At 44.6% G+C, this 24528-nt stretch overlaps 1 protein-coding gene across 2 annotated transcripts; it reads left to right on the top strand.

Moving 5' to 3' along the window:
- Nucleotides 1-23631, top strand: LOC105937695 (USP6 N-terminal-like protein). 2 transcript variants are annotated; one of them, XM_012879149.3, is made up of 14 exons: nt 1-266; nt 6840-6913; nt 10907-10992; nt 11080-11119; nt 11200-11280; nt 13301-13408; nt 13487-13596; nt 14929-14977; nt 15460-15580; nt 19757-19851; nt 19946-20011; nt 21939-22038; nt 22684-22836; nt 22918-23631. In XM_012879149.3, exons 2-14 carry the CDS (start codon nt 6848-6850, stop codon nt 23472-23474), a joined length of 1632 nt encoding a protein of 543 aa, XP_012734603.2. In that variant the 5' UTR covers nt 1-266; nt 6840-6847; the 3' UTR covers nt 23475-23631. The 2 variants fall into 2 exon arrangements, with proteins under 2 accessions (XP_012734603.2, XP_021180513.2); XM_021324838.2 differs by having other exon boundaries at nt 11062-11119.
- The last annotated feature ends 897 nt before the right edge of the window (nt 23632-24528 follow it).

Below are 24528 nucleotides of genomic sequence, written 5' to 3'. Positions count from 1 at the left end.
AGTCGGAACTCTTCCAGGTTCTGTTCCTTTAAGGCCCGGATCAGTTCGGCTGTGATTCGGCTGCCGGGTTGCCCGCCTGTTCAGTTCCCGGAACCCGGTCCCGGAGCCCGGCTCTCTGTGTGCGCTCGGACCGTCTCCCAGTGACCTATGTGGGGGAGGCTTTTGTTTGCATCCCCTCTGCAGGCTGCACTTTCCCCGGAGGATGCCAGGACGAGCTGCGGCGGCGCTCCTGCACGGATAGCGCAGAACCCCCCCACAGAAACACGGTGAGTGGGTTTAGTCCTCCGGGCTTTTTATTCATTTTATTAAATAAAAATAATAATCAGGCGCAAAGCTTGTGCGCGTTGCCCCCCCGTCAGGCAAACCTCAGCTCCTCCCGACTGAGGCTGCGCGTTTGTTTACCTTCGGAGAATAACACTTTGTTCCGGTTCTGGAGGTCCGGATCGCTGCAAGGCGGGTCAGGATTTCTGAAAAAGCGGTCCGGACGGGTTCAGCCATCAGCGCCTGGTTCATGTTTTCAGGTGGAGGCAGCAGCTCTCAGGCCGAGGATCATCACACATCTGAGGCCAAAACAGACGCAGATTTAACGCGCATATAATAATAATAATTACAATCCTGCACTGTGATGCTGACATGGACCATAATTCCTAAGCTGAGGAGGTTGTTATGGATTTTAGGAGTGGCCTGTGTGTGTTTTTTATATCTCACCTTCGTGGATAAACAGCATCTCACAGCAGGAAGTACAGCTGAAGCCATATATTTACATATTTGTTATAAATAAGGCACAAACCCTATTTATTGCCAGTGTCTGACATTAAATGACTAAGCTTCTCATGTTTTGGGCTTGTCAGGATAGCCAAAAATATTCATTAGCTACAAGCCAAGATATTTATTTAGCTAAAATATAGATTTCTACACTAAGATATCTATTTATGAAAAGTTTGCCTTCTGGGAAAGCCAGAATTGTGATGCCATGGCTTAGAAAGCTTCTTATTGGTTAAATCTGAGTTTAATTGAGGCGGGGAGGGGGATGTATATTAAGGCAACACCTCAAACCTCGGCTTCCTTAGAAAAATTATAAAATAGTATAAACAGCAGGGGATGTCCCGCCGTCATACCGCTCAGGAAGGAGACGGGTGTCCAATGTGTGAATCAACACCAAAACAAAGCAAAATACCTTGTTTAGAAGCCGTAGATCCAAAAGCAGCTTAAAAGGCCAGATTTGTTTGCAGATTTGCTCTGGGACAAAGACAATAACAACCAGAGAGGTGATCTGTGGTCTGATGAAGTTTAAAAAGCATTAAAAGATGATGTGAATCTTTACATTTGGGAAAAGAGGGAGGAAGATGTACAGTGGTGGCAGCATCATGCTGTGGGGGTGATATAATGCAGAAAAGACTTTCTGTGGAAATCTAGAAGCAGCATCTGGAGACATCAGCCAGGAAGTTTTGTCCAAATGTACGATGTCCCTAAACGCACCCCCAGATTAGTTACTAAGTGCTTTAAGGACAAAAAAGTCAACGTTTTGGCCAAATCAAAGTCCGGATCTCAGTCCTGCAGGAATGTTGTGTGCAGAGCGGAAAAGGTGTGTGTGAGGAAACCAGCCTGCAAGCCAGGCCCAGTTTCACCGGTTCTGTCAGGAGGAATGGGCCAGAACTGCAGAAAACTGCATTATTTCCTCTCTGTGGATGCAAAACCAAAACATTTTACCTAAATCATGGAGTTTAAAGTTGACTCTACCAAATACTGAGGGAATGTGTGTAAACCTAATTTAAAGAAGCAATAAAAAAGATAATTTTATTATTCCGGTATTTAGCAAAAGTAATTAACTATGGTAAACAAGGAAAGCTTAGCCTGATTTTATGTCGGACAGGGAGGAAAAAATAGGATATGTATAAAAATATTTGTTTTCACCTGGATTTCAGCTCATTTGGGGATTTCATCCTTTAGTCCACTCAGTTCAACTACTTCAGTGTAAGGATAATATTTTAAAGCAAATTCAAATAAAGTTCTTATGCCCAAATCTCTCCAGGTGAAAAACACATCAGTCCAGAGTTTTTACTGTAAGCAGTCCAAACAGAACGACTCCAACACATTCGCTGTCAATAAAATATTTACGGCACTCTCTCCAGCCCAACCAGGAGAGAGTACTGCTCACAGGAGTCCAACCGAGAGAAAGAACCAGTCTCAGGTACTCAACCGGCAGAAAGTACCCCTCTCAGGAACCCAACTAGGAGAGAGTACCGCTCTCAGGAGCCCAACTGGAAGAAAGTACCGTTCTCAGGAGCCCAACCGGGAGAAAGTACCGCTCCCAGGAGCCCAACCGGGAGAAAGTACCATTCTCAGGAACCCAACGGGAGAAAGTACCACTCCCAGGAGCCCCAACGGGAGAAAGTACCATTCTCAGGAGCCCAACCCGGAGAAAGTACCGCTCCCATGAGCCCAACCGGGAGAAAGTACCGCTCCCATGAGCCCAACCGGGAGAAAGTACCACTCCCAGGAGCCCAACCGGGAGAAAGTACCATTCTCAGGAACCCAACGGGAGAAAGTACCACTCCCAGGAGCCCCAACGGGAGAAAGTACCATTCTCAGGAGCCCAACCCGGAGAAAGTACCGCTCCCATGAGCCCAACCGGGAGAAAGTACCACTCCCAGGAGCCCAACCGGGAGAAAGTACCACTCCCAGGAGCCCAACCGGGAGAAAGTACCATTCTCAGGAACCAAACGGGAGAAAGTACCACTCCCAGGAGCCCAACCAGGAGAAAGTACCACTCCCAGGAACCCAACGGGAGAAAGTACCACTCCCAGGAGCCCAACCGGGAGAAAGTACCATTCTCAAGAACCCAACGGGAGAAAGTACCATTCTCAGGAGCCGGACGATAACGTTTGATCTCTGATGCCGTCGTTTTATTGACTTTGGTATCAGTGGAAAATTAAAAAATAAAGACTAAAATTGGTTTCCAGGGAGGGCGAGCCCAAAGGAACCACAGCCTCCCGCTGGGTTGCTATCAGAAACTTGAGGGTTCTTATGAGTTCATCAAAGGAAATGTTTTATAAGTACAGACGCAGGCTATAAAAGCCAGTTTTCTGCTTTTAACATCCCAGCATTTGATCGTAACCCCCCTGAAAACGTCTGTGAGCTCCAGGCCTGCTTTGGTTTGTGGATAAAACTGTCGGTCGGTCAGATGAAGGAGTGCCGTCCAGTCTCTCCCAGTTTGGGCCTCCACCCTTCAGACTGGGACTGCCGCCAGAGCTCGTGTGTGATTTACTCCAACCACAAGCAGCCGCCAACATGTGCTTCAGATGACAACTCATGTTTAAAGCTTCTGGAAGCTATCAACAGTCGGCCCTCAGTAGCAACAGAGCTGCTGCCTGCCTGCACTTTTAAACCCTCATCTGGAGATTTATAACGTATGAAATCATTGCTGACTAGAGGAAAGGTGCTTCTTTTTGTTTTTGGTCTGGTTTAGAAAACGTCTAGCCAAAGTATTTCAGGTATGCTTGACGGCTGACGTGTTGTTTGGATCGAAAACCTCTCCTTAGATCCACCAAACATTCTCATTTACAGTTTGGTTGAAGAGCCCAACCTTTGGTCCTATCTGACCAGAACACTTTCCTCTCCAGGACATTTACCTGGTCCATGCGGACGGCTCAGAACTTAGTCCAGCTTGAAGGTGTAGATGTTCTGGTAGGGTCTTCCGTTTGGGTGCTCCAAAGTGACGTAGAACTTGTGGTTCCTGGGTTCTTCTGCACAAACTGAGCAGTTTCTGGTGACGGTTTGGGTTTTCTTTCAGACCATGGATGTGGTGAAACATGTGACTACCTTGTACCTGTGTCCAGGTGTTTGCTCTGATCAATAATCTGCACTTCTTTACTGAGTTCTATTTACTTCAACATGTTTTTGACAAGTTTGGTAACCTGAAGGACAAACATCTTCATATCAAATGTTCTTTTTTCACCAGAGGTAGCCTACAGAGCCAAAACAGGAAGAACACGTCATGGTTGCAGATTTAGTTTTGTTGACACATTAATGCGGTACAGGAACCATCTACATCATACTGGGACCACTGTCTGCCGACCGTCTCAGCTCTTTGTTCGTTTTTGCTCCTGCTGTGGAAAATGCAGCATTTTGCTGCGTAATCCCGTTTTGGAGAGATCCCTAATCCAAATGCTTTGTGTTGTGCAGAAAATCCAGATTACCCCAGCATGCCCTGCCGTTGTGTTGGTCCGTACTGCGGATCTAGATTAAGCAGGATTAATAATCTTGCGTCTTTGTTTGGGGATGATATGGCAGCAGGGCTTCAGCTCCGGTCTGGATTGGTTTTATTGATTTAAAGGGACTCTTAAATGAGGAAATTATAAGAACAAGCTCAGTATGATGCTGAAGCCATTGGTTGATTGTTCTGCTGCTGAACAATGTGACGACCAAAGTTTATTCTGACTCAACTCGGTGGCGTTCTGGTGTCTAGAACCTGCAGAACAGCAGCGTCTTGGTTCCATCTGCAGTCTGACTGCTGGTAAAATCCAAAGATGGTTCACCAGGTGTTTTCTAACTATGAGAAGTCCTCCTGGCTGGGAATCAGCCCTGAAAACCAGTAGAAATATGGTATAAAAAAGGAAATTTTATAATCCGAAATCTTGTAGAACCACCGTTAACAGCAAGGACTCGTCATCAACAAGCTTCTGACCACCGGCACTAGAACAAACCCTCTGCATGATGCTGCCACCACCGTGCCTGGACAGCTGGGGAAAGTGCTCTTCGGTTTGAAAGCTTCTCTTTGACCTCTCCAAATATTTTGTTAGCAGATATACTCGCCGGTCGTTTTCTATCTGGCTTCATCGGTCTATCACATACATCGATTTGGTTTCTGTCCACTCTTCTTTCCAATTTTGCTTCAGTTTATGGTGTCTACACAGCCCCATGAGGTCCAGTGACATCATTTCAATCAGGGTGAGGTCCAGATTGTTTGGACCATTGGAGCACCTTGCTTGTTTCCTTTTCTCCTCTATTCTGTTTTAGCTTTGGAGCTGGTTGAGATGATTGTCCCGTTTATGACCCAGTTTGGACAAAGCTTCATCGACTCAGGCTGGACCCCCTTTCCAAGTGTTACATTTACCCCAAATTTCAAGTTGCCTCATGGCCTTTTATTTGAAATCCCAATGGATAGAAATTTTAATATTCTACTAAAATTGGGACACCTTCTTAAGAAGCTGGCATGCCATCATTTCTTGCTGATTTATTTTAGATACATGCAAACTGGTTACCTGGGGTTCCAGTATACTCTGTAAGCAACAGCACGTATGCAACTTTTTAAAATAATTTATTCTAATTTGTTTATAGGGCCAGAAAAAAATACATTAGAAAACGACCAAACCCCTTGGTGTGAACATGTACAATTAAATTGTTTATATCGCGTGAATTCACAACAAGACTCTTTACAAATTTGATCTTATCAGATCCTCCAGGTTGGTTCAATGTTTTCTCTCTAAAGAAACCCAGCAAGTTGTGTCCAATCATTGACTTGCACACTGCAAAAATGGATCTAAAAATAAGTAAAATGTTCTTAAAGTTAGTGTATTTATCCTTGATTTGAGTAGGTAAAATGAATTATCTGCCAATGGAATCAGTAATTTGACCCCTAGAATAAGATAATTAGACATCCTGCACTTGAAATAAGATGATGGAGATGAATTTTTCCTATTTTAAGTGCAAAAATCTTATTTCATTGGCAAATAGTCTTATTTACCTGCTCAAATCAAGGACAAATATACTCATTTTAAGAACATTTTACTTATTTCTAGTTCTGTTTTTGCAGTGCAGCATTCACTCCTCGTGGATGAGCGTGGAGCCACAGTGGTCAGTCTACTTGCAAACCTACTTAGCGATTAAAGTTAATTCTGATTCTGTGGCATTGTGTGGCTGATTTTGCAGCAATCCTTCATACAGAGCATGCATGCAGCGACAGTGGAGAGGAAAACTCCCCTTTAACAGGGAGGAGAACCTCCAGCAGAACCAGAACCAGTGTGAACGACCATCTGAGCAGACTAGCTCCATAGGTGGCTTTATCTAGGAAAGAAACACAGCTAAGTAGATAAACTCTGAGCAAGAGAAGGAAGGAGAGCACCGATCGTTAGTTTCAGTAAATGTTCAGCCAACAGCTATGTCCAGGAGAGAAACAGGCTTGGACTCTGAAAGACAGGCCCAACTGGATCATCTACAGGACAACATGAAGTTGTTTGGCCGCAGCCGATGCTCCCCTTCAGGATGATGTCACAGCTAACAGGACGGCAGGCCAGACGGAGCTACTATGAAGAGAAAAGCCCGAGAGATAAAGTTAAACGTTCAAATAACAGCAGATGATGCAAAATTGGAGAGTAGTAGGAGAACGTAGCAGAGTGAGGGAAAGTGGTCAGCCTAAGCCTATAGCAGCATATCTACAGAGATAGCTCAGGGTAACCTAAGCCATGACCTCTCTAACTTTTAGGGAGCTCAGGTCCCAAATCACCACCCTTCCACTTCCGTGCTTAACAGTTACTACGAGGCTCCAAACGTGGTTCCTTTGCATCATCGGCAAACATTTCTGCTATATTGCGCAGAGACATTCCTTCTTCAACCCGAGGCTCTTTCTCTTTTACTATGAATGTATGATATTGCTATGCTAGTATAAATTTACATCGCTGTGCTGATCTCCTGTGAAGCCATTACAAACGAAGCGTGCTAACGTGATTCCAGCTCATCCTGCTGCTTTGGACGCCAACAGTCGCCCACTTAGTTTTTCCTGAGTCATCATCAGTTGCTGCTCTCCGTCTCAAACACACTCTGCTCTCCTCCCTCTGCAGATATTGACATGAAGAAAGACATTGAGACTCTAATAGCAGAGGAACGGGCCGACATCATCTTAAAATATGCCACGGTAAGTCGCTGCCTCCGACGTCACCGTCCTCTGAGCCACGGCGAGCTTTCTGCAGATCCTCCCGTTAAATCTTCTCCTTGGTGCAGAGAGACGTGGTTGGTTGTGTAAAAGCCAGTGGAGACACAGAAAAGGATGAAAGCGGCATTAAAGATGTGTGTTTGGGAGCTGTGGTTTCTGCTTCTGTGGAGGACAACAAATGTGTGGGAAGATGCTGGTTCTGCCGCCAAAGTGCTTTTATTATGTAACAGAGGGTTTGTGTCTGATATGAGGACTATTAGAGATGACAACACAGGATTTAGATGGATCTTTATATGAAAAATATCCCAATACTCTGGTTAAAACTCTTAAATGTGTCCTCTTGGTCCCCTTACATTTCTCTCCAAAAAACATGATCTGTGCCTTGAAGCATGTTTAGTAAGGACCAGCCTTTAAATTAGTTAAAGAGGCATGTCGCCAATCTCCAGTTCTGTGCCTCCATTTTGGATTCCTCTGCCTGAATACAGTGTTCGTTTGCTGATGTCTCTTTAAGAATCATCTCCTCGTTTGCTCTGATTTAACTAAAAGTTCCTTCAGGCCAGAGACATTTTCACCACATCCTTTAACACAATTCGGTCCATCCATCAAAAATCTGTTAGTTTGTCCATCCATCATCTATCCTTCTGTAATATGAGGGTAGGGCTTAGGTATGGAGGGCAGGGGGTGGGTGGAGGTAGCGCCTCAGGGTTTGGCCCCATGTTTGGGTGGATGGGCCGTGGGCCGGGGTGGGGGGGGGGGGGGGTTAGGACCGGAGTATGGACCGGGTAGGTTGCACTGCAAAAATGGAACTAAAAGTAAATGAGATTTTCTTGAAATTAGTATATTCTTCCTTGATTTGACCAGCTATTTGCCAATGGAATGAGTATTGTTATGCCTAAAATAAGATAATTAGGTATACTGCACTTGAAATAAGATGGTGGGGATGAGTTGTTCTTATTTTAAGTGCAGAAAGCTTAATCCATTGGCAACTAGTCTTATTTACCTGCTCAAATCAAGGAAAAATACACTAATTTCAAGAAAACTTTACCTACTTTTAGTTCCCTTTCTGCAGTGTGGGTTATGGTGGTCCGGGGTCGCCCCTGGGCCTCGGGTCTCTGGCCCATGGCTGGATCTGCTCCAGCGTAGCGGGCTGCCAGTGGAGGCCATGGGTCTCTCCGGCTCCCGGGGGCTTCAGCATCGTGGCTGTTGGGGGTTTCCTGGGGCTCCTCTCTGCTCTTCCCTCAGGTGGGGGAGGAAGGCAGCTTTCCCTGTTTTGGTCCCTCTTGGGCACACTTGCTCTGGGGGACCTTCGAGCATCTGGGGTTTTGGTTCCCCTGGGGTCTGCCTCGGTGCTCTGGGGGTCTTTGGCTCCTCACAACCACTATTGAACGTTTTCTCACTGATAAACCTGACATACTCAAGCACACTCTCACAAACACCTACAGGTGCTTGAATCCAGGTCCTTACGGAGTCACTTCTATACAGAAAGCCCCTAGTCCCAGCATAAGCCCATAACATCATCAGGGACCCCTCACACCCCCACCATGGACTGTTCTCCCTGCTGCCTTCTGGGAAGAGGTTCCGCAGCATCCGCTGTAGGTCCACCAGGTTCTGCAAAAGCTTTTTCCCTGCTGCCATCAGACTGTTGAACTGCTGCTGAACTATAACCCATAAACTCTGCACAACATTCGCATATCTGCACATTTTGCATCATTGCATCTCCATCCAGCATTACAAATGCTGCCGAACTCTTATTTTTTAAATGCATTCTTGCACAAATGCCCTTTGCACAATCAAATTCTGCACATACAAATGCACCTGTACACTGTGACTGCTCCTGCATTGTCTACATTTAAGTTGTTTACTTTCAAATCTCTGCTGCACCTTATACTGTAATTTAATTTTACTGCAATTTACAAGCTGTATGCAATGAAATTTCGTTCTGTACGCACTCTGTGCATACAAAATGACAAATAAAGTTGTCTAAGTCATAAAATCTAAAAAAGCTTCTTGCATATATGAATCAAGTGGAGCACTATGGTGAAAGCAGTAAGGCTGCACTGTTGGGCTCTTTTTGGCATTAAGACAACGATTCTTATTGCTACATTACCAGTCAGGACATGTTAAAAAATCTATTTGTAAACTCCTGAGTTCTGTTGAAATTCTGAAAGCTTTGTTGGATTTTAACCGTGGTCGTGTTAATCAGCTCAGCAGATATGAATCAGTGGGGTCGCCTCTCTGCTGCTCCAGATACCTTCAGAGTTGGAATATTTTTAGTTGCATCTCAAATCTGACATCACTTCTGAGGCCTCCTGGGTTCAGAGTCCTCCTCCTCCTCCTCCTCTTCGTCAGTGAGAGCAGGAGGCTGATTGGCTGCGGTCCAGCCACGCAGCAGTGTTGTAATGCAGAGCAGAGTGTGAAGCCTCTCCTGCAGGCTGCCTGAGGATTGCTTCTCGCTCTGTTATCTCAACACTTGAACTAGAAACCGACTCTGACGTCATTTTGGCTTTAGTTCCTAATATTGCTGTTTAAACCATCTGATGTTCTTTAGTTCTCTTGTCCTTTGCTTTTCTGATTCCTGATTTCTTCCTGTTTTATTTTTAAAAGGCTCCTTTATTGTCCATTTTAGACACATTTTCTTTCTGTTCTTGAGTACTTGAGCTTTATTCAAACCAAAAATATTCCAAAATCTAATTTTTTTATGTTTTTTAGAAGAAGGAACCCATTTTTTAAAACAATTTTCAAATAAATGTGTAATGTTTTTCTAAACATGAGATATAGTAACAGTACCATTAGAGCTGGGTGAAATGGACTGTATTAAAATTAAGTTTCTAACATAGCATCTGTATTAGTATAAACTGAAAGAACAAATTAAGCATTATGGGAAATTCTAAGTTACCTATAAACAAGTAAAACCAGTTTATTTTCTGAACTACAAATATATTAATGTGGAAAACCCGTGTGCTGTACCTTTTTAGGAGTCCAAATATCTTTCAATCAATACATAAAACTAGACACTCCTTTTCTCCATCTCATAGACATCGCTTAATTGCAAAACTGCTCCAACATTTTCGGAGCTGTCCGGCTTGCCTGGCTGGCTGATCTGGTGGCCGAGGCTCGCTTCCGCAGCTTTCACCCCTGAGTGAAAGTTAAACACAGATATGCTTCAGTCAGATTATCTACGTTTGGTTTATTTCAGTGTTTCATTTGTCACTGAGCTGGGTGAAGGAATCCCAAAGGTCAGATATTTTGGGGTTCATAAAACTGAGAGAATGTGTTTAAAGCTTGCAGTTTGAATAAATAACAAAATAATGATCATTATTCTGCGATTTAGCATATAAAAATAACTTTGTGATCAAAACTGATCCAAAACAAAAAAAGGTTTAGAATAATTACATGTCTGAGTAATTACAAGTTTGAGTCTTTTATACAGTAAATTAAAAATGTGATTTCACATGTACTGCAGAGATTTATGTGATTAGAGTAAAAAACTACCACGATGCACCGTGGTCTGAGCTGATGTAGCATGCTAATTAAATGGCTAGCTGATGCTAACTTGTTAGCATTAGCATGCTGATGCTAACATCTCCAGGTGATGGTCCAAGGTTTTGGCAGGATCTTAAAAAGTCAGGACAAATTAAATATAATCATATAGGTCTAAAAAGATCAAAATTACATTAGTTTTCAACATTAGATTATATATTTAATTTCATCGTCTCATTTGTTCTGCTAATGTTGACCCGTCTGGTAATTCTTTGTAGATTTTATTGTTAGCTTATGTTACCGAGTACAATTGTTTCTTTATCTGCCTTATTGCTTTAGTCAGATAACTGATACACTGTTGATTATAAAGCTTTGACGGTTTTAGAACTCATTGCTTCCTCCGCTGGTTTCTGTTGGCGGCAGAAAGATGCAACATGTCCGCCGTTTGTTTCCTCTTCTTCGCGTTAGCAAATCTGTGTGTTTCTGTGCTTCCAGGGCAGGCAGGGCGGTGTGGAGATCGATCCCTGGGAAGATGCTGACTACAGCATCTACAAGGCCATCGACCGCTTCGGCTTCATGCAGTAAGTCACAGCATTATACGGCCACATGGTGGCGCTGCAAGAGGGTCTCTATTGGTTTTTGCCTGATAGTTTGTCTTTGCTCTCCAGTGAGAATGAGTTGCCTCCCCCCACAGTTCAAGAGGAGAAGGTAAAGACGGAAAGCTTGTCAAGCTCAGGAATCAAACATCATTGGTGTTTTTTGGTCACCTTCTTCTGTCACATTCACAGAGGAAGCAGCTGGAGATCGAGAGAGCGGAGAAATGGTTAAAGATGGTGAATAAATGGGACAAATACAAGAACAGTGACAAGGTGAGGCACTGCTTGGGTACCACGCAGTCTGAAAATATGCAAAATACGATTAAACGGTGAGTTTTGATCTGAAATCCTCGGGATCTGAACACGATTCAAATAAGAAGACGACTAGAGTGCCAGTCTTAATGTTTCATTTATCGGAAATAAAGGAAAGTGACGGATCGGGACTTCTTCAAATCAGTTTTAAAAAATTTGTGAAACACTTAATGAGCTCTTCAAACCTGGCTAGTAGCCAACTTTATCACATCTGCATGGCTGTTTCCATGAGCCTGTCATAATTTGCTGAATCTCTTCATATATATGGGAGGTTTCTGCAACTCCACCATCAGTTTCAGCCGGACACGTCAGTATCTTGTTCAGCTATCACCAGAATGAGGGTTTGCAGGTGAACGGTGTTTTCTGTAGAGAATGCTGCACTGCACCAAAAATGCCTCTTGCCTCTGAGTTAAATTAGTTTTAACTTCCCCACAGAAGGAGGGGGGGGGGGGGGGAACTCCTTGGTGGATACATTGTCACTGATCCCAGCACCCTGATTGGCTGCCATCCCAACAAGCCAATAAGACCTTGCTGCAGTTTTTGTACATTTTAAAAACCTGTCTTGATATGAGGGTATATACAACCCTTATCATAAAGCCTCACAGAAACCATAGTTGGTCTGCAAAACATTCACCGATATCTGCAAATATTCATGTCAATAATATTTACTCCAAAGCCTCTACAAACATGCCAGTCTTAAATAGTTTCAAGTCAAATAGAATTTATTGTCTCAGTGGGGAAAACTTTGATGGGTGGAAAAGTGCTACAGTGCAAGGAGAATAAAACCTGAAAATAGAGGACAACTTCACACTAACATATTAAGACAAATAATCGTAATCGTCAAAATGTTCCGTTGTTGACTAATACCTTAAAGGTATATAGCCACGTAATATGGTTATAAAAAATTCCCAAAACCATGTTATCATGATAAAATAAGGCTACATACACCAAGTGTCCATCTTGATAGTGTGTTGATGGTCCTTTTTGAGGCCAGAAAGATTCCAGGACCGGTTACGATGACCAGACATAAACAGACATGGCGCCATCTAGTGACAGTATTGCAGAACTTTCATAAAGGCGGTTTACTTAATAAATAAATCAAAATTAAATAATGCCAGACCAAGCCTGACTCTCTGCAATGTCTCTCAGAAAAGCATCAGCTCAGCGTGATGAAGACCAACGTTATTAATCTACAGCAACTTTAAGAGCCTCATATTAGAACATTTACTCACGTCAGTCAACTCTGCGTCACATCTGAGCCTCGGCAGGTTTAGCGTCCGCTTCAGAGAACACCAACGTTAAGACTGGATTCCCAGAGACATTCCAGGCTTTTCCCTCGGGGAATCATATATTTATGTTTTCACTGCATCTTCGACCTTTCTTCATTGTTTCACCTGGAGATGCTAATAGCCGTTAGCCGCTTCCTTGTTTTAACCCCTGCTGGGCATGAGCAGTACGTACTTCCTCTGTTATTATAGATAAACATGAAAGGCAAAGCATAAAACAACTAATACGTCTGCAGGACTTGATGATCGGTCATAAAAACTATGTATGCAACCAGAGTGAGCTACTGATATATACATTTTTAAAAAAGTCAAACAACGTGGCTATGCACCTTTTAAAAAATGGCCGGTTGGTTTTACAGCCAACATTTTCTGCCGTCTCCCTGAAGGGAACTGATGCAGGAAGTGTTAATGATCACAATGCTGTCAGAAACAGACCTATAAGTGATCTAAAACACACGCCGGCTCCAGAGGGGGAACAAATGAGCCCAAATTTTTTAGAACCTTCTTAGAAACACAAATACGACGGAATTCTACATCCTAACAGTGAGCGCTCTCTGAATATGTTTCTGATGTGACAACTTCAGCTTTGTTCCTGTGAAAGTGGAGCGCCTGGTGGTGACTCACTGTTCGCAGCGCCATTCGCCCCGCGCTCACCCCCCCCCCCCCCCCCCCCCTCCTCTGCTCTCTGCTGTCAGATGGTGAAGCGGGTCTACAAAGGCATCCCGCTGCAGCTCAGAGGCCGGGCCTGGACGCTGATGCTGGACGTGGAGCGCACCAAGAGGGAAAATGAGGGCAAATATGATGTAGGAACTGTTCATCTTTTCTCCAGGTTTTTTATTTTCTCCGTTTGACTCAGATTGTTTTGCTGTTTTCTCTCTTAGACGATGAAGGAGCAGGCCCGGCTGTGTTCTGCAGAGATCAAACAGATCGACCTGGACATTAACAGGACTTTTCGAAACCACATTATGTTCATGGACCGCTTCGGGGTCAAGTAGGTTTTCACCGGGCTCAGTTTGGCTCATGGCAGGCTGGTCCCACTGGGGTCGCTTCCTTTTAACACAATAAAGATGTTTTCCCTCCAAATGGTTACAGGAATAATGGCAGCCGTCACTCACAGTGAAGTCTAACGATTTTTACTTGATTATACCTCTAAAACGTTGGCCTCGGCTTATCGGTGCAGCTTCATAAATCCTATATTTTATATTTAAACACAACAGCTAAAGCCTTTGTGGCTGGTGGAGCTCTATTCATCTGTGTAGTCTGTATATACCAAGAAACGGCTCAGCCAACATTGGCTGAATGGCCACTCGGCGAGGAAGAAGCCAATGCTGCAAAAGCAACATAAATATTTAGATTACAGTTAGAAACTTAGAGGCATAGGTAATAATTATTGGAGACGTGCAGAGGTGAGTACAGCAGCAATAACAGCAGCTTTACTTCAGAAGGCAAAGCAACTTTATTTGTGTAGCAACTCAAAGTGCTTGTACATAGAATTTATTAAAAACAAACACTAAAAACATCAAATCACACACTTAAGAGTTTAAAAATAAACAAAGAAGAATCCACTAAAAGTGAGCAGAGCAATTCAGAGGAAGCTTATTCCACATTTTTGGAGCAAAGGTTTTATCACAAAGATATACCAACCAAATGTTCTAGTCGAGATAGTGAAATGTCGTAATAATATTAACATAAAAGTGGAACGTACGGAGCAGTAAGTAAAATTTTTTTTTTAAAGAAAGTTGCTGAAGTAAATAACCAGTAAGTAACCATCTACTATCCATCCTGTGGTTCAATGAAACTCACATTAAGGTTTTTGACCCTCCAACTTTAACAATGCATTTTCAAACCCGGCGTCATTTCTTAACGTGACATTTTGAAGTCTTTATATTAAATTAAGACTTATTTAATGTGCTGCAGCTTCTCATCTATTAATGGCTGTAGAGTGAAGACTTTCTGCAGTGGGAGAAAAATATCACGTTTTTTTTTTTTTAACAGAATTAAAGTACTTTGCAGAAGTATTCATTGCCATGTAAACATTTCTTCATGATACGATCAGTAATATTGGTATTTAATGAGTCAAACCAGTATAAAGTGGTGTATAACTGTGAAGCAGAAGGAAAATCATGCGTGGTTTAAAGCTGCAACTAAAGATCTGAAAACTGGCCTATTTTTGCTTTACTACTGCAGATAAACTCAAAATCATATGGAAACTTTAGGATAGAATTTCTGTTTTTATGTGAGATTTATTAATAACTATCAGTGATGTATTTTTTGTTTAATCAGGCCAAACTGTGATGTTTTTTCTCTGTGCTCTCCTCCTCAGGCAGCAGTCTCTCTTCCATGTCCTCTCTGCATATTCAGTTTATAACACTGTAAGTAGCTGCTTTCCCTCCAGCTTAACTAGCTGATAATAATCTATCTCGGATCTGAAATGTGTGCCGCGTTTGCCTTTTTAACAGCACCAGCCTGCTGACGTGACACTCTGCATCTCTTATCTGCTTTCATGGCGTTGCTGCCTTGAGGAAATATAATTTCAGAGATAAACATATTTTCTGCGACAAACAGCTCATGTTTTGCTCTGCTAATTAGCGGCTGCCGACAGGCTCATCACTCAAAACTGTGTTTATCTGCTATTCATGTGTCAGCGCTTCGCTCGGCGAATAGAAGCCCGGAAAAATCAGGGAAGGTGTCTCCAGATTCTATAGCGAAATCCTTCTGTGGATTTTATTTTCTGCGAGATGACCTGAAGCTGAACCTGAACCAGAAGCAGCGACAGTTACAAGCCCCGCAGGAGTGGAGAAGACGTGATGTCATGATGTTATTTGGGTCCCTCTGTGTTTTCTGTCGCCTGCAGGAGGTGAGCTACTGCCAGGGCATGAGTCAGATCGCTGCCTTGCTGCTGATGTACATGAACGAGGAAGACGCCTTCTGGGCCCTGTCGCAGCTGCTGACCAGCAAAAGGCACGGCATGCACGGTGAGAAGTGGAACCCCACAGGGCGAATGGCTCTGCGTGTTTTCGCCATAAGGCCTCCGTCTCCTGTGGGTTCTTCGGTCTGCTCTGCTTGTTGGGCATGTTTTTGGCTTGTGTTGAAAGGTCACGATTTTTACACATTTGCAGTTGTGTTCACATTGCAAACACGGAACTAAAAATAAGTAAAATTGTCTTGAAGTTAGTGTATTTGTCCTTGATTTTAAAAAATAAGATGAACTGCCAGTGGACAAAGATTTTTGCACTTAAAATAGGAACAACTCATCTTCATCACCTTATTTGAAGTGCAGGATATCTATTTATCTTATTTAGGGGTTAAAATACTCATTCCATTGGCAGATAATCTGATTTACCTGCTCAAAAAAGGACAAATACACTAATTTCAAGAAAAATATACTTATTTTTAGTTCGGGTTTTGCAGTGCAGGCTTGTTAGCTGCTAGTAGTATGTGTAGAAATGTAAAAGAAAATGAGCCGAAAACGAAGCCCAAACTAAGCGATGATGCATCCTGTCAGATGGCTTTGTGCTCCTGTTCTGACCTGCATTGTTGTTTTGATTTGCACAGGTGGGAATATTCCCTTTTGTCTAAATAATTGCGTTGCCAAAATGGTTTTTAATCAGATTGAGCAGACAAGGCAACATGCTAACGTTAGCCTAGCACCTCGGCTAAGAATGAGATGCATGTTGACTAAAGTCTTCTTAAAGCCGTACGTGCAGAGCCAGACAGACCTTTAGACATGAAGAATAAAACTACAGGACTTTTGTAATTAGTTTCTTGTCCCTCACAGGAAACACAAAAATACTTCACAAACATCAAATCATTATTTTCTATTGAACGTTAGAAATTCTATACATTACCCACATAGTTTGATGCATTTTATGGTTAAAGCATGTGCTCATTTTGTAAAACCTGAAAATATTAAGCCTAAAAATAGAAATAGATAAAATTTTTGTGGAAAATAATTGTATTTTCATTACACCTTGGGTGTATGTGAGCTAATTGAAGTAGTTATAGTTTTCACCCTTGCTATATAGTCTAAGTAACTTAATGTGTGAAGGGATGAAAAGTAATTAAGTTAATAAAGATTTTTAAAATGTTCTATAAAGTCAGTGCTTATTATGCTTAATTGTCAAAAAATAGAGCAGATTATGATCACAAACAAAAGAAATTAGATACAAAGTGATGCATCTGTTCATTGTAACTTTTTAGCTAATTTAATTAAACAGATTTTGTTAGTCACTAGTTGTTCTGGACCTTTGAACTTATCTGGAAATTAGATTTTAGATTTCTAGACCTTTGTAGATTGAGAACCTCTTCTTGGAGGAAACTGTTGCTGGTATGAGTTTAATAAACTGCTCAGCAAATGTTAATACAGACAGAAGACAAGAAAAGTTAAGAGTCGCAGTAAAGCAGGCACATTTTCTTACCTGGGAAGCTCAATGCTTCGGTTTTCTGTTTAAAACGTTTGGCTGATGTTTAATATAAGCCAGTTGCTGTGAGGTTGGGGATGCGGGATCTGAACGGACGCATTCAAGACCTTCACCACAGGTGCAGCTTCCAGAAGCTCTGGCTTTAAAGGTCCCCGTCGCGTTGGCAGCCAGAGGACCCGCTGGTGAACAGCAGGGGGGATAGAAGTCATCAAGCTGAAGAAGGAGGCCTTTAGGGCTGAAGCAGCTGACAGGTACCAGGCGGTCTGAAGGTCTCTGGCTCCTGTAGTGGCAGAAGCAAAGAATCTGGCATGGGAGGAGTTTGGAGAAGGTATGGAGGAAGATATCTGATTGGTGTCAAGGAAGTTCTCTAAACCCGTTTGGCGACTCAGAAAGGGGAAACAGGGATCATACCAAGATGTGCATGCTTGTGGAGCCAAACGGTGAAAGGAGCACCTTGAAGACTCAGGAGAACAGGATTCTGTTACTGAGGCAGAGCTCACCAAGGTAGTTAAAAAGCTCCCCAGCGACGGGTCAACAGGCGCGGAGGAGATTTGGCCTGAGAGGCTGAAGGCGCTGGACGTTGTTGGGCTGTCGTGGTTGACGCGCCTCTTTAATGTCTTATTGAGGAGCGGGAGAACACACTCAGCGTGGCGGTGTTCTAATGATTGAGGGGTCAAACGTCTTTGCCTCCCTGGGAAGCCTAACTCTGGGGTGCTGGAGAGGAGGCGCCGACTGATCGCTGAACCTTGAATCCAGGAGGCCCGTGGAAAGGTGGACCAGATCGTTACACTCGTGGAGTTGCTGAGGGGATCATGGGAGTTTGCTTCTCAGGTCTACATTGTTTTGTGGATCTGGAGAAGGCTTACAACTTTATTTCTCGAGGTATTTTGACGGGGGTGCTGTGGGAGTATGGTGTATCTCGTCGGCTTTCGGTGGCTGTACAGTCCTTGATTACCCAAAGCAATGGCTGTGTCCGCATGTTACTGGTTGGACTCCTCCAGGGCTACCAATCACCAATCCTGATTGTGGTGTTCATGGACAGGATCTAGAAGCGTAGTCATGGAGAAAAGGGTGTCTGGTTTGGTTCCTTTGCCCTTATCAGATCCCCCTAGAGCAGTTCAGTGCTTCAGTTTGAAGCGGCCTGGATAAGGGTCACCCTACTAAGTCCGAGGGCACGATTCTCTACAGGAAAAAGATGGATTACCTCCTCTGGATCTGGGGTCAGTCTCTGCCTCCAGTGGAGGAGTTTAAGCATCCTGGTGTCTTTTTCAGCTGTGATGTTTGGATGGAGCAGGAGATGGACAGATGGATTGGGGTTTGGTTGGTCTGTAGGTGCCGCTATGGACTGGTGTGGTAAAGAAAGTGCTGAGCAACGGCCAATCCGTCTGCATTCCAACATTCATTCATTGGAAACGGACAATGACTGGAGGAATTTAATGCTAAAGTAGAGCCGTGGCTTCTCCGCATCGAAAGCGATGAGGATGGTCAGACATCTGATCACATCTATTCCCCGTCTGGCCTGGGAATGCCTTGGTGGTGCCAGAGTGAGACAGAGGATGATGGTGGGGTGAGGGAGCATTCCCTGGTGGAGCTGCTGTCCCTGCGATTTGATCTTGTATAAGTAGACGACGATGGATGGATGGATGGATGGATGGATGGATGGATGGATGGATGGATGGATGGATGGATGGATGGGTGATGTGTCATTCGCTAAACCATTGCTCAGTATCTGGTCATGTCCCATTTTACAACAGGCTGCCTCAGAAGGCTCTCAGTGTGAAAAAAAGGGTTTTAAAATAATTTATCTGCTATTTAAAAAGAAAAGCAATGATCAAAAAGACCAGTTGTGTATTTTCGGACTATAAATCGCTCCGGAATATAAATCGCATCAATCAAAAAATGTGTCATAAAGAGGAAATAAACACAAATAAGTCGCACCAGACTATATGCATTTATTTATTTTATTTATTTCACACAATCCAAGACTAAAAGCTGACATTTAACCTGCTAAGGCAACTTATTTAACTCCACAGCTGAGTCTATAGCCGGCTGAATAACGTGGAACATACCTGGGAGGTCGAATGGAGTAAATTAGCACAAGAAGCCACCAACTCCAGCCGGGAAAGTTCTTGTCAGAGCATTTCAGTCTAATTAGCTGAAATTAGACCGTGAGTGTAGCGGTGCTACGTGCTAAGCTAACAGTACGACCCAGATGTTACAGAGCAACATAAAACTGCATGCATCAGCGAAGTTGTAACCCGCCCAGACAACAGAGCTGTAAGCTAGCACTAGCTGCTATTAGCTTCACGGACGGCCCAGTAACAGGTTCTGTCTCAGTCTGGGTCCTTTGAGCTGAACCACACAACGCTCTGCTGCGTTAATGCAGACTGAGACAGTGAAACAACATATGTACATGCCTTCAGTCTTTGTTGTTTATAAGTTAATGTTTTAAATAATTTTTATGTGGTGCAAGAGCAGCATATAGTTTTCACAAGCCTAGAGCGCCCTCTTGCGGCTATAGACGGTAATGTTTACTCCTTGGTTCATCTTAGTCAGTATGATTTACCTTTTAAAATGGATATACAAGTCGCACCTGACTATAAGTCGCAGGATCGGCCAAACTATGAAAAAAAAAAGTGTGATTTAGAGTCCGAAAAATACGGTACTTCTGTTAGCATTATGAGCTGTGCTGCGAATAAATCTCCACTCTCTGTTTTCCCTTTATTTCAGGCTTTTTTGTTCCTGGGTTCCCCAAACTTCACAGATTCCAGGCTCATCATGACCAGATCCTTTCCAAACTCCTCCCCAAGCTGAAGAAACATATGGTGAGGTCACGGTGTTGCGTAAGAGACGAGGCGGCGCCGTGATGCTGAATGGATCGATTCATCTGCCTTGCTGCACATGTTTCTCCCTCTGCAGGACAGGGAGCAGATGTCTGCGGGGATCTACAGCACCAAGTGGTTCATGCAGTGTTTCATTGACAGGGTGAGGAAGCCGATTCATTTAATATTTTAGAGACAGGCTGTTAGGACCAGTCTGCCTTTGTGATGTTTACATAAAAGAGCTTGAAATCACAATGTTTGAGCAGCTTGCTGCTCCTTGATAAGCAGACTTGGATCTTAATTAGACGAAGCTTGAAAGGTTTCCTGTGACTTCAGTGGCTCTTTCAACTTTTTCTGTGCAAACATTTGTTGTTTTATGTGACTGTGTGAAACAGCCGTTTGTTCCTCTATCAAAGCATGGCTCAGATCATGCACTAACAGCTTTTCACCAGCTTTTCATGCATCTCAGATAGTGACCTTCAACTTTTTCCGCCTCTACAGAAAGCCTCTGAATCCTTTAGTTTTCTTGGTTGCAGCTTGGCAACTCGAAGCTTCAGCTCCTCCACAGATACTCTGTAGGATGGAGGTCTGGAGACTCACCCATCCTCAATCTTCTCGTCACATTAACTGATCCTGTTGATGGGTGCAGTGACGTCACGGTAAAACCGTAGCGGGAAAAAACAATCCCAAACCGTAATGTTTCCTCCTCCGTGCGCGGCAGTGATCTTGATGTTGGTCTCATCTGAGCAAAGGACTTAAACCTCCTGAACCTTCTCTGAACCATTTAGGTGCTGACTGTTGAAACCTTAGACAGGTCTGTACAGAAGATGCTTTACATCAGTGACACCCCCAGTGGGTGGAGGCAGATGAGCGTTCTCACTGAGCCTGGTTCTGGTTCTGCTGGAGGTTCTCCTCCCTGTTAAAGGGGAGTTTTCCTCTCCACTGTCGCTTCATGCATGCTCAGTATGAGGGATTGCTGCAAAGCCATCAACAATGCAGACGACTGTCCACTGTGGCTCTACACTCTTTCAGGAGGAGTGAATGCTGCTTGGAGAGACTTGATGCAACCTGCTGGGTTTCCTTAGAGAGGAAACTTTCTCACCAACCTGGAGGATCTGATGGAGTCTGACTCTGGAAAGAGCCTTGAGATGACATGTCGTGAACTGGTGCTTTATAAATAAATTTTAATTTAATTAAAATTACATTACTAGAGCTGTGCCTTTAACCCACAGGGGCGCTGAAACTAATTAACTTTCCTCTATGGAAATGATAAAGTTTCTCACCTACATATTAATAATTGTATGATTATAAAAGTAGTTTATGTGCTCATTCCTCCTCTGTTCAGGTGGTGGATCAGCCAATCAGCTCTCTCCGTTTCCTCCATCTTCCTGCGTCAGACACTGTAAAAGTCCTCCTCTCTACTCCTAACATTTTGTCACTTTTGGAGCTCTGTGAAAGTCTGAGATACTTAGTATTTTACCTCGGTAAGATTAAAGTTATTCACTAAGAAAAATGTTAGAATTGAGTAAATTCTAAGATTTTTCCTATAATTACGTCGCAAAGAGCAGCTCTAAATCTGAGGATTCTTTGTGATTATTTGGACGTTAAAACTCAAGGATTAGGAGCGGGCGTAGTGTCGTTTTGTGCAGAAACATTATCAGCCTCAGTGAACATTAGAAAAGAAGAGCGCCACCTATAGAAACGTATTCTGGATCCCAGGTCATCTCTTGCAGTAATGACCTCAAACCCAGCACCTCAGTCACCAACCAGAAAGCATTCCTGCTCGTGAATTGGGTTGATTTGAGCAGCAGAAATCCCGGTGAAATCTGAAGCCTGCGGCTCTGCATTAGATGGGAGCATTAGGAGCTGTCAGGCTGCACTGTTATTAGTCTGCGTGCCCACAATCCTGCGGTGGTGATCTGGCAGCTTTCAGCCTCCGTCAGCGTTTCTCCATCCTGCTGAGTCGCTCAGAGAACCCTCTGAGGTTTGGGAGGGAGCCAGATAGACTTCCTGACTCGGACTGGCGGTAGTAGCGCAGCAGACCTGTGGATGAGACGGGAAAGTGACCTGTTGTGTTTGTAATCCTGCAGACGCCGTTCACCCTGACCCTTCGGCTGTGGGACATCTTCATCCTGGAGGGAGAGCGGCTCCTCACCGCCATGTCCTACTCCGTCCTGAAGATACACAAGAGTAACGCTTCATTTTTCCACTCAATGCAATGATTCCTGCACCGCACCGACACGCTGCTCTGCTTCTTTAGCGGAAACTAAATGTAGCTGATGCCTCAAAAGTGTTTTAACAGCTCAGTTCCTCCTCGATTATTCATGTCAACGCTCCATATTCTACCAGTTTGTTAGTTTATTATGTCTGTAAGGGTGATTATTCAGCAGGATTCAGATTGGAGGATGGATGGATAGATGGATGGATGGATGGATGGATGGATGGATGGATGGATGGATGGTGGATGGATGGAAGGATGATGGGTGGATGGTGGATGGATGGATGGATGGATGGATGGATGGATGGATTGGTGGATGGATGATAAACAAATATTTAAATTTCAAACCTTTGAAGAGAATCTTTAGACGTTGAAAGTTCATCTTTTTTTAATATTATGTTAAAAGTTGATCTAATTCAGATTCTCTCTTTAAAACCATGTTGAGCAGCTAAAACACGTCATTCTCTTTACTGTCTGAACTGTTTCGTCCTGACTCCGCCTCCCCAGTCTGCTGACTCCACCCCCAGACAGCTGACTCCGCCTCCCCAGTCTGCTGACTCCACCCCCAGACAGCTGACTCCGCCTCCCGCCCTAAATGTTTCTTTGCTCCTGTGCAGAGCGTCTGTTAAAAATGCCTCTGGAGGAGCTGCGAGAGTTTCTGCAGGAGCGAATCGCTCACACCTTCCTCCACAGCGACGACCTGATCATCGAGCAGCTGCAGGTCTCCATGACGGAGCTGAGGAAGATGAAGCTGGACCTTCCTCCCCCAGGTAGGACGTCACACCCTAACGCCTCAGAGCTGGACCTTCTGGAGCTCCAGGTGAGCCTCTCTGCTCCTTTCCCGTTTTCAGGTAAGCCCGAGGAGCTGCCTCTGCAGCCGCTGGGCCAGGAGCTGCCGGTCCTGCTCGGTCCGGTCCAGCCCTCCTCAGCCAGAGCCGACCTGAGTCTCCGCATCATCTCCCACCAGCCGGACTCCATATCCCCAGACCAGAGCCCCTCCAAGGACCCCAGGGACCTGGAGGCCCCGCTGCCCTCCCCGGACCCTGTCATCATCCACAGCCAGGTGCCTGTCACACCTGACGGCTCCCCGCTGACGGGGCCGCCGCCTTACCAGCCGCCGGGGAGCCCGCGTCCTCCACCGCTGCCAGGGGACCGGGCCTGGGACACGGCTGCAGCCGGCCCCCCCGCCCTGTCCTCCTGCAGAGTCCCGGGGACTCTACCGGAGCCTGTGCCCCAGGCGGCGTCTCCGCCTTTGGGTCTGGCTCAGTCTGAGTGCCTGTCGGCATCAGAGAGTACTGAGGACCTGGACCTGTCCCGGCTGCTGGACCAGGACTCGACCCTGTCCTCCAGCAGGAGCACCGAGCGGGACCAGGACGGAGAAGCGGAAGAACGGCCGAACGGTTCATGATCTGCAGATTGTCGGTTTAAAGGTTTGGGTTGAATGTTTTAGTCGCTGTTGACTCGCAGTTTCAGGGTTCAGCAATAAGAAGTTTTCTGTTTTTTAGGCCGGAGCAGGTTTTCTGGTTGGGCTTCTCCACCTGCGGCAGGTAACAGTCCAGACGCTCATGAACGTCAAAGTCCAGATGGGCGGGTTTGGTCCGTAAGCGCTGAAGATAATATCAGAGTCATGTTAGCCACAGGAACCAGAACCCAGCCGTGCCTCAACAAACCCAACTTAGACTAAAGTCTCAGATATAGTTCCCCTCCAAGCAGTCAGACCTCCTTCTGGTTCCTCTGATCCTTATCGTGTCCTGATTCATCCATCCCAAAACCAGTTTGGATCCGTTTGTGACCGGCGCCCACGTGGAAACGGGTGATTTCAGGCGTCTGACCCAAACCGTCTCCCTCCGATGAAGGAAAAATGATTCGGACCTTCAGAGAACTCCAAGGACTCCTGAGAGGAGCTGTGAACCAACCGGACTGAAGCCTGCAGGTGTCGTGACCGGATGTGTTCGTAGGAGTCGATGCTGGGCTGTGGTGGCACAGTGGTGGCAGCATCATGCTGAGGGGCTGCAGCCACACGGGGGGAACCAGCAGCGAGGTGACTGAAGCACAGCTGGGTTCTCCCACAGAACCATGATCCATGATGGTTCTGGATAAAACAGGCTGACGTGAATGCTGTACCCAGACCTCAGCCCCGTTACGTCGTTTACGGATAAAATAAAATCTGGATCAGGGCCAGAAAAAAACTTTTATTGTGAAATATACGGAACGATGGCAGATGCTTCCACGGTTTGAACGCCCTTTAAAAACGTCTGATAAAAGGATCCGGCTCAGGATCCGGTTCCCACTGCTGCTCTGGTCTTGTTCCGGCTCCTGTTTGGACTTAAATCTTCTAGACGTCACCCTTTACGACCCTTTTCTAGCTTTCTAACGTTTTGGGTTTGGTAGACCTGCTCAGTCTGCACCGTTCTGCTCTGATTTGATCCTGTTTTTGTGTAAAATAACGTCTGGATGCCTTA

This window comes from Fundulus heteroclitus, chromosome 4 (genome assembly GCF_011125445.2).
Source record: "Fundulus heteroclitus isolate FHET01 chromosome 4, MU-UCD_Fhet_4.1, whole genome shotgun sequence".
Taxonomy (NCBI): Eukaryota; Metazoa; Chordata; class Actinopteri; order Cyprinodontiformes; family Fundulidae; genus Fundulus; species Fundulus heteroclitus.
The sequence above is the reverse complement of the archived record's forward strand: the minus strand, read 5'-3'. Positions and strand labels throughout refer to the sequence as shown.